Below are 15,259 nucleotides of genomic sequence, written 5' to 3'. Positions count from 1 at the left end.
CTTCTCCTGTGCAGAGTTGGTTCCTTCCATCTTAACAGCTCTCAAGGCCCTCTGTGCACGCCTGGCCACTTGGGCTTGGCACTTCGTATGGTAACTGCTGTTTAACCCTTTGTTTTCTCCATCCAGCAGGGATTTTCTTGAGGGCGGGGTCTGTGTCTGATTTATTTCTGTCTTCACAGCACCCATTACAGGCCCTGGCATGGAGTAGGTGCTTACTAGGTGTGTGTGGAATGAATGCACAGAAGAGAGGGAAAGGGAGAGAGGAAGGGAGGGAGGGAGAAGTGGGGAGTACAGCCCCCAGAGCGGGTGGAACATAAACAGAGGCAGATGGGAACAGCCGCCATGCCACTGGGGAGGGTGAGGGGCAGAGAAAGGGGTCAAGAGCTCTCACGGAGCCAGGCGTGGCCGCCGCTGTGGCCCGTGGCTCCCGAGGGCTGAGCAGACCCGGGCCTCTGAGCCGTTTGCCATTCCCCACCCCCTGCTGCTGACCTGCCTCCTTGCTTTCCCTCCAGGAGGCGTCCCCTGGGACCTGGAGAGCCCGCCTGTGTGCCTGACTGTGGGACCTGGGCCCGTCCGCACCCTGCTGAGCCTGGAGGACACCGTGTGGGCCAGCTGTGGGCCCCGGGTCACTGTCCTGGATGCCACCAGCTTGCAGACTCAGGTACCGGCCCTGCCTTGTGGCTGGTGGGTCCAGGCCCTGGGGGGGTCATCTCCAGGCACACCCTCGCAGACCTTCTTGCATTCACCTGGCACCGCTCTCGGCTCCCAGCCGCGTCTCAGGGATCCTCAGAGTTTGCTGGGCAGCAAGAGGGGGCCAGGATCCCTGTGGGGCCCACCCCCTGCCCCGACACGCACCCTCGGGGCTGCTGCGAGGGGAAGGCTCCCCAGCCCGCTGGGCAGTGATGCTGCTCCTCTGTTGTGTCTGCTGCTCCCTGTGGAGGTGGAGCTGGGGTCCCTGTGCTCCCACTGGTACCCAGGACCCAGCTGTGCCGAGGGGATAGCCGGGGTGAACGCAGCCATCCTGGGCGCCGGGCTCTTTAAACAGTGTGGACGTGGAGCCTGCTGGGTCCTGCCGTGGCCCATCACAAGCACTGCTGGATCCTCAGCCCTGGGATGAGAGCCTGGTCCAGGGGCTCCTTCCCATGCCCGTGTGGCTCCCTGAATGGTATTTTGGTGAAGTTTGCCGTTATTTGATGTGTTTAGATTATCAACTTGAAATGAGCGGCCACCAGGCCCAGAGGGGAGCTGTGGGTGTGGCCTTGGGGTCAGAACAGACAGGCCCCCGCGTGCCTCCACGGCTTCTCTCACCCGCTCTATCCTCTCTCGTACAGCCATACATCAGCTACTCAACAGCCAGGCGACTGTAAGATCCCAGGGGATTGGGGCCGGGTCCTGGATGACACTGTCCTGGTTTGGCAGATGGAGAAACTGAGGCCCAGGGAGCTGTGGGTGAGCTCTGAGACCCGGGATTGAACCTCAGGGTCTCGGCGCTAACTTTCCCATCTTTGCTGAAGTGCAGTGTTCGGAGCTGTGCACGCCTGGCTCTGCCTTCCGGTTCCCCCACTCACCTGCGGGGGCCTTGGGGGACCCTGTCTGTGAACACGAGTTTTCCCATCTGTAAAAGGGGAACAAGCATCCTTTCCCTGCGGTCCTTTTGCCGCTGAGTGAGATAATGCTTGGTCAGTGCCAGTGCCAGGAGATATTTGATTAGCGGTTCTTCTGGGTTCTGGAAAGGGAGGTGGGATGAGAGGCAGCGCCGTGGGCAGAATCAGAGGATTTGGGTTTTGAACTATAATCAACCTTTGAGGAGAAGAGGGCTGGGGCTAAAGGTGAGGCCTGGGCTGCCACCCTTGAGGGGCTGCTTGAACAGGACCAGGACCTTTGACCTCACTGGCAGGGCTGGGCCTGGACAGAGAGGGTGGGCTCTGGGAGGGGCCGGGGAGACGCCAGCAGGAAGGACATTGCTGCCTCCCCCACTCCAGCTTCTGGATTCCTTGGTCCTCTTTCTCCCAGGCAGAGCTGGAGTAGGGGCGGGGAGCCCTGAGCAGCTGCGGCCACAGACTCCCTTCCCAGCCCCTGGTTCTTGTTTGGGGGCTTCCCTGCTGCCCCGGACCCTGCCCTGTCACTTCCCTCAAGGGCCTGTCACCTTCTCGGCCTTCTGAGAGGAGGGTGAGTAGTGGGGACTGGCTCTCCAGGGCTTTTGAGGTCCCCAACTGACCTGGGTCTCAAGACATTTGTCAGGAAAAAGGATGAGGCCCCCCTGCAGCCCCTGCCCAAGCATCCCTGCATTGTCACCACGCCAGGCCCAGTGCCCTCCCAGCTTTCTCGGCTGGCAGCCTGCACAGGCTCTGACTCAGCTAGCAGCCGAGCACTGGGGCCCAGCTTAGGGCAGCGGTGAGAGGGAAGCGGGCCCAGCCCTGCCCTTGGAGGGCCTCCAGTCTGATGGGGGAGACCCAACCCTGCCCTTGGAGGGCCTCCAGTCTGATGGGGGAGAGCCAGCCCTGTCCCTGGGGAGCTCCAGTCTGATGGGGGAGACCCAACCCTGCCCTTAGGGGGCCTCCAGTCTGATGGGGAGACACAGCTCTGCCCTTGGGGACCTCTAGTCTGATTGGGGAGATCCAACCTGTCCTTGGGGTGCCTCTAGTCTGATGGGGGATACTCAGCCCTACTTTTGGGGACCTCCATTCTGATGGGGGAGCTTCAGCCCTGCCCTTGGGGGGCCTCCTGTCTGTTAGGGGAGACACAGCTCTTCCCTGGGGGCCTCTAGTCTGATGGGGGAGACATAGCCTGCCCTCTGTTCCCCATATGGGAAAAGTGAGCCCAGGAACATGAAGAAGCCGAAAGCGGAGTGCGGACGAGGTGGGAAGGAGCAGGCTTTGTGAGCTCCCTGTTGGCCGGCAGACATCCTCAATGCTGCCAGCAGGGGAAATGGGACAGGAGAGGCAGAAGGCAGCCGAGGAAAGTGGGAGGCAGGATGTGAGCTAAGAGTTGTTTTCAAGGAAGAATCTTCTAAGGAAGGATCCAGAGGCCGCAGGACCCTGAAACCACAGGCCCGTGGGAGCAAAATGGCTGCTGGTTGTTGGGGCAGGTGGTGTGGGCAGCAGGGCCTGAGGAGCTGGTGAAAGCTGGGTCCCCAGGCGGCCCCTCCCAGGGCTACGAAACTTTCCAGAGGGGGAGGAATTGGGAGGCGTCATCAAAGACAGAGGCCCTGTCCCTGCCCCGGCCATGCCCACCTCGGGTCTGCTGGGCACCCCACTCCCTTGGAGGCGACTGATTTGCCGGCAGCCTGCTTCAGATTGGGGAGATCCTTGCCCCGCCAGGCTGTGCACCCTCGGACAAGGCACTGGGCCTTCCTGGGCCTCAGTCACTTCATCTGTAAAATGGGACGACAGCAGTACTGTGTAGAGTTACAAGAGGACTCAATGGGAGGGTTTATATAAAGGGCTGTTTCACACAGTGCCTGGCACATACTAAGTGTTGGATGAGCATCGGTTACTGTGGTAATTGTTTGCCTAACTTAAGTCCTTATTGCCGTATGTGTGGTTTGTTTGGAAAATCGAGCTGCTCCGTTAGAGTCGGTGGTGTTGGTGGGTGTGGGGTGTGTGTCCGCATTGCAGGTCTCCTGTCCCCTCGCTTCGTTGGCTGGAAGGCTTCCTTCTGCTGACAGCTGTCCTAGGAGCTTGAGACAGACGGACGAAGGGAAGGATGGGGCCCAGGCAAGGCCCTCGCCCGATTTCGACCCTCACCAGCTGCAATGCAGTCCCACCCAGGCCCTGCAGCTCAACTCCAGCCCCACCGTCCCTCGGGCCAATCGGCCACGAGGCTCCAGCGTGAGGCCGCGATGATTTAAGATTAGTTCTGGACCAGCTGTCCTTAAGAAGGGGATCAATATGACCGTTGCCCTGCTCTGCATACCTGGAAGGTGTCGGGAGGGCACTGGGTGGAAGCAGCTGGGATGCAGGAAGGGGTGATGGAGGAGGCTCTGCAGAAGAGCGGGAGGGAGCCCAGGCTCGCCCCCCTGCCCCGTGCCCCCCCGCCCCCTGTCTGCAGCCGGGGACATTGAAAAGTTTGTGCGTGGTGCGATGCGGTGGCTCGCCTTCCGTACACACAATCCTTTGCACAGTAACAAGGCGATCGCCACGCATTTTTTTTTTTTTTTGCGGTACGGGGGCCTCTCACTGCTGTGGCCTCTCCCGTTGCGGAGCACAGGCTCCGGATGCGCAGGCTCAGCAGCCATGGCTCACGGGCCCAGCCTCTCCGCGGCATGTGGGATCCTCCCGGACCGGGGCACGAACCCGTGTCCCCTGCATTGGCAGGCGGACTCTCAACCACTGCGCCACCAGGGAAGCCCTCGCCACGCATATTTAATAAAACCTCACTTCACTGCTGCTTGGGAAAGAGGAAGCCTTCTCTGTGCCGGGGCTCTGGGAACTGCTCTGTCTCGCTGCTGCTAATGATCGCGGGACCCAGCCGGCAGCTCCATGCTCGGCTTGGTGGCCAGACGACCCGAGGAGCGGCCTGTAGGCTGGGCTGCTGTCCAGGCAGCTGTGGTCCTGAAGGGGTGCCGAGGGCTCAGCACACGTTCTGCAGCGGCAGCGTGCCTCAGCTCAGACGAGAGGCATTGCTTAGTGGCAGCAACGTGCTGGACTCTCCCCCAGGGCTGAGAACCCCTGTGGGGACTGGAGCGCCTCGGAGCTGCCTAGGGCTCCACGCCAGGGGCCCAGGAGTGTCCTGTCAGCCGAAGTGTGGTCGCGTGGCTCTGGCCCAAGTGCACAGACATTGAGTGTTCATCCAGGGATTGTGTCAACTCTAAGGTCCTTTCCCTTGCTTCTCCCACCCTCCAGGAAGTAATAATAACCAACATGTATTGAGTGTGTAGTGCAGACCAGGCATGAGGTTAAGTGCTCCACATGTATTAGCTCGTTTAATCCTCAAACCACCCTGTGAGATGGGTACTATTATTATTTCACTTTACAGATGAGGAAATAAGAGTCCCAGAGAGGTTAAGTGACTTGCCCAAAGTCACACAGCCAGAAGGAGGCAGAGTTGGGATCTGAACTCAGGCCTCCGACTGAGTTCTGAACCGAGGCATCTTAACTGCCATGTTGGCTGCCTGGGTGGGCAGAGGCTCGGTCTCCTGTGAGCTGCATTGTCCCCCTGCAGTTTCTGTCCTGTCCTGTGTCACTCTCGGGCAGTGTTATTGTTTAAGTGCCTGCTTTTTCCACCAACACATCTTCTGGGCCAAGGATTGCACCCTCTTCATTTCCCCATGCCCGTCTGGCTCACGTAGCTCACGTAGCAGGTATTTACTCTAAGTAGATAGTAAATAGTCGCGGTGGACAGACGGAAGGTGGTGTCCTGATTTGCAGGCCTTTTGTGCAGGAGGTTGAGGGGGATGGGCACAAGTGAGACCTGCTCTTAGCTCTTCAGGAGCTCGGAGTCCAGTATGAGGAGCAGACCCAGGACGGTCAGTGCCAGCCAAGTGGGAGGAAAGCTGTGGGGTGCGGCGTGGGGGCAGGCCCAGGCCTGGTGGGAACCCAGGGGAGGCGCGAGGGGTTCCAGACACGGGGAGGAGGGACAGGACAGGGGAGGTTTTCGGAGGTCAGGATCCCTGAGCTGGGTGGGGCAGGTGAGTCAGCTGTGATGCTGAAGGGGGAGGGGAGGCGGGGAGGATGTCCTGAGCAGAGAGAGCACCGAGGGCCAGGCCCGAGCAGAGCCAGCCCCGTGCTGTGTGGGATGGGGGTGGGCGGCTCCCCGGGAGGAGTCTCTGAGCTGCCGTCTCCATTAGGCCCACTTGGCCTCTGCCGGCAGCCCCTGACCTTGCCGAGCCCGTCCTGCGGAGCCGGTGCCGCGGTCTGTCTCTGGGCTTGATGCTTGCCCACCAACGGCTTATTCAGCTCCTTGATCCCAGCAGAGGCAGCAGCGAGGCCTGTTCAATAATAATGGAGCTCACCAGGGCCTGTGTCAACACCGCATCCTCCACGTTCATTATCTGGATCGCCACCTTCAACGTGTAATCCAGTTGTCTGGAGTTCATTTTAACTGATCGCTGGAGGGGAAGTCGGCTGTGGGATGACTGTTGCATCTTAATTAAAAAAAAGTGAATTAGCGACAGGCCACCAGGAGGCCTTCCCCTTGTGGGGGGCACTCTGCCGAGTCGGCCTGGCCAGGGCGCCGGGGCGAGGCTGCTCCCCAGCACAGCGTGTGCTGGGATCTCTGTCACCCCGGCTGAGGGGCGGGGGGCGGTAGCGACAGGGAGGGGTGCTGGGCTGCGAGCGTGCTTCATGTGATCGGATCCTCGCGTCGCCGCGGGGGCCAGCTGGGCCCGTTGTGCAGATGGGGATGCCAACTAGAAAGCAGCCCCTTGACCTGTGGTCTGTGACCTCTGCTCCCCAGCCACGCTGGCCCCTCTGTTGGCCTCTGAACATGCCGGGCTTCTTCCCACCACTAGGCCTTTGCCTCTGCTGTCCCCCTGCCTGGGGCAGGGCCACTGTGCCCACAGCATGTCCCTCGGGCAGCTGCTTCTCATCCCCCGGTCTCGGCTCAGCTGCCGCGGCCCCAGTGGGGCCTGCCCTGGCGGCTCCATCAGAGTCACCTCCACCCCCAGTCAGGGTCTTGACACGTCAGTGGCTTTCTTGTCATCAGAGCGTTGGTCACTGTCTGGAATTGCCTCCGGGACTGTTGTTGTCCCTCTGCACCCACCCGGCCATAAACAGATGAAAACGGGACCTGGTCTGTTTTGTTCACCAGCGCATCCCAGGGCCGGGCGCTGCACCAGCTTCTCAGCCGGTGCTGGTGGGAGCGTGCAGGACCCCCTCCTCTGTTGGTTGGGTTGAGAGGGGGGCTGGCTGCTGCCTTACATGTTTGAAAATCTGGGCGGGAGGAGGTTTGGGGCCCTGGTTTCAGATGGAGAAGTGCCTTGGAGGAAGCAGGCCAGGAGGCTACATCAGAAAAGAGGTGGGAAGGGATTTGCGGAAAGGGCTGGTCAGAGGGTCTTGAGGCTGGGAGGGGTGGGTCCTACTTGATAGCAGCCACCACCGCTGGGCAGAGGGACTCGGCAGGTGGGACAGATGCGGGTAGGACAGCTGTGTCGCACGAGGGCCCAGGTCCCACCTCTGACTTGCCCCTGCGCCGGCCTTGAGGCGTTTCCAAGGCAACCCCCTTTCTTCCCAGAACCTCCTGGGTGTGATTGCAGAAGTACAGGCCTGGGGCCAAGGCTCCCCCAGCCCTGCCTGGAAAGTGCCGGAACACAGGGCAAGATACGTCCGGTTTGGGCCGTGGGCCTGGCTCCCACTCCACAGGGCTGTTGTGCGGGTTAATCGGGGCAGCTGTTTCTCATTGGGCCCCGGCGCCCCACCCTGGAGAAGCCTGTCTGGCCCCTCATCCATGTGCACTGGGTCACAGCACCGGCACTGGGCCCTTCTCCTCCACAGCACTTGCCACGATTATCAGATTTGCCAGATCGAGGCCCTGTAGGGCAGGACCGTGCCTGGTGGGCTCCCACCACATTCCTGGTGCCAAGACCAGGCTGATGTATAGTGGGTGCTCAGTGAAAGGTTGTGGAGAGAGAAGAAGTTTCCATCAGGGAAGTGGGTTCTGTCTGTGGTGGATCTAAGTGTGTTAGGAGCATGTGCCCAGGGTGGGCAGAAGAGCTGACCAGCTCCAGAGCTCGGTGCTGAGCACGGGTGCTTCCCCAAGTGCGTGTTGTCAATAGTCCCGCCTTGTAGGGGTTCCAGCATCGTCTGCCCCGACTGCTCCGCCCCCTGCCACCACCCCGGTGCCTGGGTGCTGGCTTCTGATACCAGAACTCATGCTTTTTGTCATTAAGCACGCCAGAGAAGAAACTTCTCTGGTTTCCTGGACACCAACAGACCACAGATTTCCCCCTGCCCGTCCCAAGCACACCCGCCCTCCCCAGCCTTAATTTTCACGTTTAGTGCCCAAACTTAGTTTGCATGTGTTAGCTGTTGTAAATCTATCATAACAGTGTGACGCGGCATGAATAATGCATCACTGGGCTGTATTAGTTTTCTGTCTCCTATCTTATTTATGACATGAAACAGGTGGGAATTTGCAAAAGCGAAATCCAGGCGCAGGGATTCTTGGGTAATGGTATGCAAATTAGTGTGAGCGTGGGAAGATGTACCAAGTCCTCGGGCGTCCAGGGAGCCTCCAAGGCCCAGAGCCCTGGTGTTCAGGTCACCCAAGCTTGTGGATCAGGAGTCATGACACTCCATGGAATCAGCTCAGTTCAGCAGTTTTCTCTGAATTTTTTTCAGTGTGTGTGTCATTTTTATTGTTGTCATCCTGTTTTTCTTTCTTTAATTAGAAGTTGGCAGGTGAAACTCGAGAACTCGACTTTCTAAAGGTTGTGGAGACTTCCCAGGAGGAAAGTAACAAGTTCCAAAGGAGGGCAAGTGTTTTCTAGTAGCCTGAAGAATTGAGGTTAGGTGTTCAGACGGTCTTCCTTTCAGGAAGCTTATGAAGGATAGAATGTGGGGGGTGGATTTGGGGATCCCGTGGGGCTCCTTTCCCTGGGGGGGCACTGATGGGTCAGAAGTGGTCCAGGGCCATGGCTGCTGCCTCTGCTCTGGGGTCTGGGGGTTGTGGGGACATATCTCAAGGGACGTCCTGTGGGACTTGGGTGGCTAAGGGGCTGGGCTCCAGGCTTCCTGTCTCCTCACCAAGAAGAGCTCAGGGCTTTCTTGTCTCTGATGTTTGGTTTCCCCCCGTCCTGGAAGATTTAGGTTGATGAAAGGATTTCACGGTTAAAGAAAAAATTGTTTGAAGCTGTTGGCTCAGGGAACAGGTTCTGTGAAACCATGGAGGAGAAAAGGGAGACGGTAGAGGGAAGGCAGATGGGAGGGGACGTTGCAGAGAGAACAGACTGGGACTGGAGATGGGGCAGGGGCAGACGATGGCGCTGGGGGTGAGGTGTTGGGGAGTGGGCAGTCCTCTGTCTTCTGAGCCTCTGTCCCCCAGCATCTCTGGCTGTCAGTCTGTCCTCCCCTCCACCATGGTTACTCTCCCCTCTGAGCCCTGCTGCAGGATTAGGGATGGGGACACCATAGGAGCAGTTGTCCAATCCCCTGGGGTTTGGCAAAAACACAGAGAGCCACGGACGGACCCGCGGAATGTCAGGCCTTGGGCTGGGCCTTAATACAGTGGAGGCTGGGAGGGGTCACACCGGGAGGGGTCTAGGCCAGTGCCCGCTGCTTAGGGCGCACGTGGTGGTTACGTCATGGACTTCGCAAGCCTGGCCGCTGGGCTGGGGGAGGGTCTGCCTGGTGGGAACCTTGAGACGCATTGCCGGCTGCCCCTGCTCTGGCCTGAGCAGACTCAGCTGATGGTCAGTGTGGGCTCAGGAGCCAGGTTGGTTGGTGTCAGCCCCCAGCTCCACCACCTATTGCCTCAGTTTACCCACCTATAAAATGGGGATAATTACAGAACCTACCTCAGGAGTAAGCGGCGTGATATACGTAAAACTCCCAGGGTTCTCTACCTGTTGAGGAGTCAGCAGGGCGGGCAGGTGTCAGCCGCTGTTTTATGGTGACTACAGGACCTGCTCAGGATCACAGGGACCACCCCCCCAGTAGGTGGTGGAGCCCAGATCTCAGGGTGCTTGTGACTCCAGTGCCTGTGCTCTTGAGCACATGTGCACGTGAGTGCACATGGGTGCGTGCACACGAGAGAGAGGGAAATAGGTCAAGTATATTAATGTCATATAGGTCCTTGTCTGTGATCTGAGAGTGCTGACGGCACCCTGTTGGGACCTGAGGGCCTGGGTCAAGACTGGAATCAATCCCCCCTCTCCGTTATCCCCTGGCCCCATCCCCAGCTCCCACCCGCTCTGGACAGTCACCCTGATCTCTCACATGGCTGCCACAGCTCCCCAGCGCCTTGGGTGTGGCTCTGCGCCTGGTCCGAGAAGTGGCCCTCCGCAGAGCCTTTCCCTCGTGCCCTGAGCGGGATGGCAGGGAAGACGCCTAGGCCAAGCCTGCTCACCTCTGCTGCTGAGCCCAAGGGGAATCTGGAGTCCAGGCCGTCACGAGGCAGGAGGCCCCCCTCTGGTGAAGCAGGTGCCACAGGTGCTGAGCAGATTCCGTGTGAAGGGGTGGGGGCCCTGGAGGGCCGGGTGGGTGCCTGGAATTGCACCACGCAGGTCGCTCGGGCAGGGCTGGCAGGTGTAACGCCATCTGCCCCTTGGAGCTGGAAAGCAATGCTGAGCCACCACGGGGGTTCTTTCCAGAACAAAGCTTCCTCACACCTGACCCTGCTTCAGCCTGACCACCCAGGCCGCCTCTTCCCTGGCTCTTCCAGCCCCCAGCTCAGGGGTTACACTGGCTGGGGCTCCAGTCCCTGTGCAGGGCCCTGGGCTCCAGCAGCGGCCCCCACCCCCATGGACCTGCCGCTCTGGTGTGGGTGTGGTGAGGGGGTCACGGGGCTGACAGAGACCCCCCCTCATGAGTTAATGCTTATCGAGACTCACCCAGAGGCTGGTCCAAGCTCTTTGTGAGTAGCGACCCGTATAACCTTCACAACAGTTTTATGCCAGTGGTCACCTCATTACCCCCCCTTTTAAAGTTGAGGAAACCGAGGCAGGAAGTGGTGGAACTGGGACCCAGACCCTGATGGTCTGGTCCTGAGCCCATGGCCTCAATACCTCTCGAAAGCAGGAGGCAGGTGACAAGATGACCTCAGGTCACAGTGATGTCACACTGAAGGTGAACCAGGCAGCCGAGCTCGGCCCCACTACTTCCAGGACAGGCCACTCCCCTTCTGAGTCTCGGTTTCCTCATCTGACCAGAGGCTCCGCAGTCCCACCAAATCTCGGGGCCGGCGGGGGCTCCCAGAGTTGAGCTGAGCTGTGGTGAGCGCAGCCCAGATGCACACAGGTGCCGAGCTACACGTCCCCGGCTGTCCTGCTTGGTCTTCACCGGGGTCCCTGTGGCGCTGGAAAGGGACAGGCACCAGGCAGACCCCGGTGCAGCCCGGCACCTGCTAATCCAGAGCAAGGCTGGAGCAGACCCACAGCCAGGGTGCTCGGTGGCCCCAGGTGGCCGGCAGTCCGGCTCCCTCCTCAGGTGTCTGCACTGCATGTGCTGGCTTGTATAATTGAAGAAAACAGAAGGAAATTAAGTCGGACTAATGAGGAGAATATCTGTAGCCCACACTTTGAGATGTTTTTAGCCAGATGCACAGGTGGATGTCAGTTTGGTGTAGTTTTTTTTGCTTGGTTGCTTGGTTTTCTTTTCCACTGTAGTTTATTACGGGATATTGAAGTTTTGTTTTTAAAGACAAAACGTTGGTGTGGCCACAGCAGGGCAGCCATCCCTGCAGTGGCGCTTTCTGTGGGCCTTGCTCTGGGTGTGGTGGGCGGCAAGGAGGGTCTGTGCCCACCTCCTTATGTGCCTAGTGATAAAGAAGCTTCAGTGCAGGAATTACTAACTTGGCGGCGGGGGGCAAGAGTGGTTTACAGACTCCTTTGAGATGTTGGCGAAAACTATTGATCATCTTTCTAGAAAAATGCACCAAACACCAAATTGTGCACAATCAATTCCAAAATGGGTTGTTGAAGACAAGTTTGGGACCGGCTATCACTCTTAGGGCAGAGACGTCGTCCTTCCCTCTGTCCCTTCTAGGTTCCCGGGGTGGCCCTGAGCCAGGAGAGCCCAGCACCCAATGAAGTCTCTTGCTAGACAAGAATGGCCTCGCCCCCACTTTACAGATGAGTCAACTGAGACCCAGAGGTGTTAACTGACTTGCTGGTAAGAGGTAGAGGCGGATGCCACATCTTAAGCCTCCCCACTGGCACACCATCCCCTTGGCCATGACCAGGTCCGATTCTGAAGGCAGAGTGTTAAGCTCTGGACGGGGCCCCACAAAGGTGTCTGTCCATGTCTGAGAGGTCACATGTAGGCTTTGGAGTCCCCTTAGGGTGACCAACTGTCCCGTTTCATCCAGACAGGGAGTTGGACTTCCAGTGCGACAACTGGGGTCTCTCTGGGCAAACTGGGATGCGTGGGTCACTCTAAGCTGGAATCCTGGCTTTCCCCCCATTTTCCAAGCACAGTGACTTTGTGAACGGCACTCAGCCTCTCAATTTGTTTTCTCAGCTGTAAAATGTTGGTAAGAATAAGGTAGATAAGGGAAGGGATTGTGTCCTAATTGTCTTTAAAAGACTGCCTCTGCCTGCCCAGTGCGGCGGCTGGGAGCAGGACCTCCGGGTCTCAATCCTCAGCCTGTCCCCTGGCTGGCAGTGACCCCACGCCGCTTTCTCCAAGCGTCGGCATCCTGCCTGTTAGGTGAGGATGGAAGGGTGGTGTCCTCATCCCAGGTTGCAGGGATACTAAGCAGAGCCAGAGCTGGCGAGGTGCTGGCGAGCGCTCCGTGGATGGTCTCTGGGCCCATGACCGGGCCTCCCAGGCCAGCTCGTTGTGGTGACCGAGCAGCGAGTAGGAGGCAAGAGCCCCTCACGCCCACACCCTGCTGGCATGAAGGTGTCGGGGGCAAGCCTGGAGCTTGGAGTCCACAGGTCGGGCCCACACCCCAACTCTGCCCCTGTCTGGCGGGTCACCTGGGCTCATCGTGTCCCCTTCTGAGCTCTTTCCCTCTTCTTTCGTGAAGGCCTCTGGGAAGATGAAACACCAGCCGTGGCGTGGCCTGGCACACAGTAGGTGCCCAGCGAGCAGTAGCCTCCTGCCGTGTCCTTGGCAGCCCCTGGCCCCCGAAGGCCCCAGCCTCCCTGCCCGGCTCCGTGGCGTTCTCGCAGCTCTAATGACTGCGTGCTGAGCTGCTCACGCCAGGAATTTATGGAAACCAGGCCCAGAAGCATCACCTGGAGGCACATAAATATTGTAGGACTGAGGCTGGGCTGTGTCAGCACTACGTGGGGTGGGATTACTCACCTGAGACCCTCTGAGCAAATGTCTGCCGCAGGGCTGCCGTGAGGCTGCTGGGAGAGGGCGAAGGGGCCGGGGCTCCGTGGGCGGCTGCAGGACGCTAGCTTGTCCCTGCTCCCCTGACCCGCTCCTGCCCACAGCCGCGTGCGTGGGGCGCTCACGGTGTGCTGGCCCCGTCCCATGAACCGCCCAGCTCCCCGTAAGGCAGGTTCTCCTTGTATCTCTGTTGGCAGATGAGAGAGGAGACCCAGTGACCCTGCCAGAGATGAGCTGGGAGCCAGGAGTCAGGCCCGGGCCCTCCCCTCCAGCGACCAACCTTTTTTTTTTTTTTTTTTTTTTTTTTTTTTGCGGTACGCGGGCCTCTCACTGTTGTGGCCTCTCCCGTTGCGGAGCACAGGCTCCGGACACGCAGGCTCAGCGGCCATGGCTCACGGGCCCAGCCGCTTCGCGGCATGTGGGATCTTCCCGGACCGGGGCATGAACCCGTGTCCCCTGCATCGGCAGGCGGACTCTCAACCACTGTGCCACCAGGGAAGCCCCAACCTTTTTTTTTGAAAAATAACTTTACTCCCCTGACTCCCAACTTTTTAATTTAAAATATTTCAAACTACAGGAGGTTGAAAGAATAGTACAATGAATGCACAAATTGTCTTCACCTAGTAAACCAACTGTTAACATTTTACCATAATTTTCTTCCCATCTTATACATATACACACACACCTTTTGGGGCTAACTCACTTAAAAGCTAGTTGCAGACATCATTGCCCTTCATACATAAATACTTCAGCTGGGCTCCCTTATATAACCTCAGTAGCATTATCGTGCCCATCAATCTACCGACCATAGGCCCGTTTTCCCAGTTGTCTTCAAAATATAGCTACTGCCCATTGCCACCTCTGGCATCCAGCTGGGAACACATGTTGCATTTGGTTGTCATGTTTCTTTTGTCTCCTTTTAATCTAGAATAATTCCTCTCCTTTTTTTTTTTTGGTCTCCATGATAGTGACTTTTTTGAGAGATCCAAGCCAGTGTCTTTTCATAGGTCCCACCAGCTGGAATTGTCCCATTGTTTCCTCCTGATGAGATTGGAGTGTTTGGCCAGATTCGGTGTAGGAAGCCATGCCTTCCTATCGAATCCCTGGGGAGGCGGGAAATGCAGGCTGGTCCCATCCTTCATCACTTGGTTAAGGTGGGGGTCTGCCAGGTCTCCCCATCGTAAAGGTACCAGTTTCCCTTTGTAATTACTGTGAGGGATTCTTGGAAAATGGGAGCATATCCTGTTCCTCAGTGAATTTTCACTACAAACTTTATTTAAAGAGGAGTTTCCTCCCCTCCCACTTAACCCTCCTCCTTTATTACTACTTCAAATTCAAAGAGTATTTTTAAAATCCAGTGTGCTATCATCCAGGACCATTGTTATTACTTTTGATGCTCACATTGTCTCCGATTTGCACACCAGGGGCCCCTTTGTGCTGGGTCCTGGGTCCTGTGGACACTTCCTCATCATTCTTGAGCACTTCCTTGCTTGTCTGCCTCTAGAGAAGCTCTAGGCTCATCTGGTACTTCCCTGCTCTAATCAGCCATTTCTCCAGGGTTCCCTTTCGTGGGGAATGGTGTTTAGAAATCAGGAAGTGGTGTGCTCCCTGCTGCCGGGGTGTCATTGCTTCCAGACGCTTTCAGTGGACAGAGCCAGGAGAGAAATCTCAAGTTCATACTGCTACCTCTAATTCAAGTCCAAGGTCCTAGAGCTCTACCCTCACTTCTCACTCTACACTTGACTCTTGCTGTTTACCCTGGTTCCCAATAATAACATCAGTGTACTTCACTCGCGCTGTGTAGTGTCAGAATCACTGCGCCTGTTCCATTACCACCACCAAGCTTACTAAATAAAGTTCAGGATTTTTTCTGTGGATCTTTTTGTCCTTAAACAAGGACCAAGGTTGTGTAATCAGAGTGCTGAGTTCCCAACCTACTTGAATGGATTCTTTTCTATGTGGGTGTGACCATGTTCCAATAAAACTAGATTCACCAAAACCAGCGGCAGGCTGGTGTAGCCTGGGGGCCATTGTGTGCACACCTCTTGTCCAGACTGTCATCCTAACAGAGCAGCTCCTGGTGCAGGGTAAGCAGCCGGTAAATAGCTGTGCCTGGACCATAGGGGCCGAGTGGGCAGGAATATCAGGCCTTCTGGGGCCCAGAGGAGGGGCATGACTGGGCCAGTTGTGCAGGGGGGCAGGGGGCCTTCTTCAGGGACAGGGGGTAGAGGCCTCTTAGATGGTAAGGTGGTCCCCCCACTCCTGGGCCCCCCAGGCTGGCCAGGTTTTAGAGGAGGGGTCCAGAGGTGAGAATGGGGAGC

At 57.9% G+C, this 15,259-nt stretch overlaps 1 protein-coding gene across 10 annotated transcripts in view; it reads left to right on the top strand.

Annotated features, from left to right (window-relative positions):
• Nucleotides 1-15,259, top strand: part of ARHGEF10L (Rho guanine nucleotide exchange factor 10 like) — a 161,747-nt gene that overhangs the window by 131,353 nt on the left and 15,135 nt on the right. For all 10 annotated transcript variants that reach the window (XM_073795244.1, XM_033842426.2, XM_033842433.2 and 7 more), the window contains one exon: nucleotides 513-661. In XM_073795244.1, the coding sequence (XP_073651345.1) occupies nucleotides 513-661 (149 nt within the window). The remainder of the gene's footprint in view (nucleotides 1-512; nucleotides 662-15,259) is intronic.

The sequence above is a fragment of the Tursiops truncatus genome, chromosome 1 (assembly GCF_011762595.2).
Source record: "Tursiops truncatus isolate mTurTru1 chromosome 1, mTurTru1.mat.Y, whole genome shotgun sequence".
Taxonomy (NCBI): domain Eukaryota; kingdom Metazoa; phylum Chordata; class Mammalia; order Artiodactyla; family Delphinidae; genus Tursiops; species Tursiops truncatus.
The sequence above is the reverse complement of the archived record's forward strand: the minus strand, read 5'-3'. Positions and strand labels throughout refer to the sequence as shown.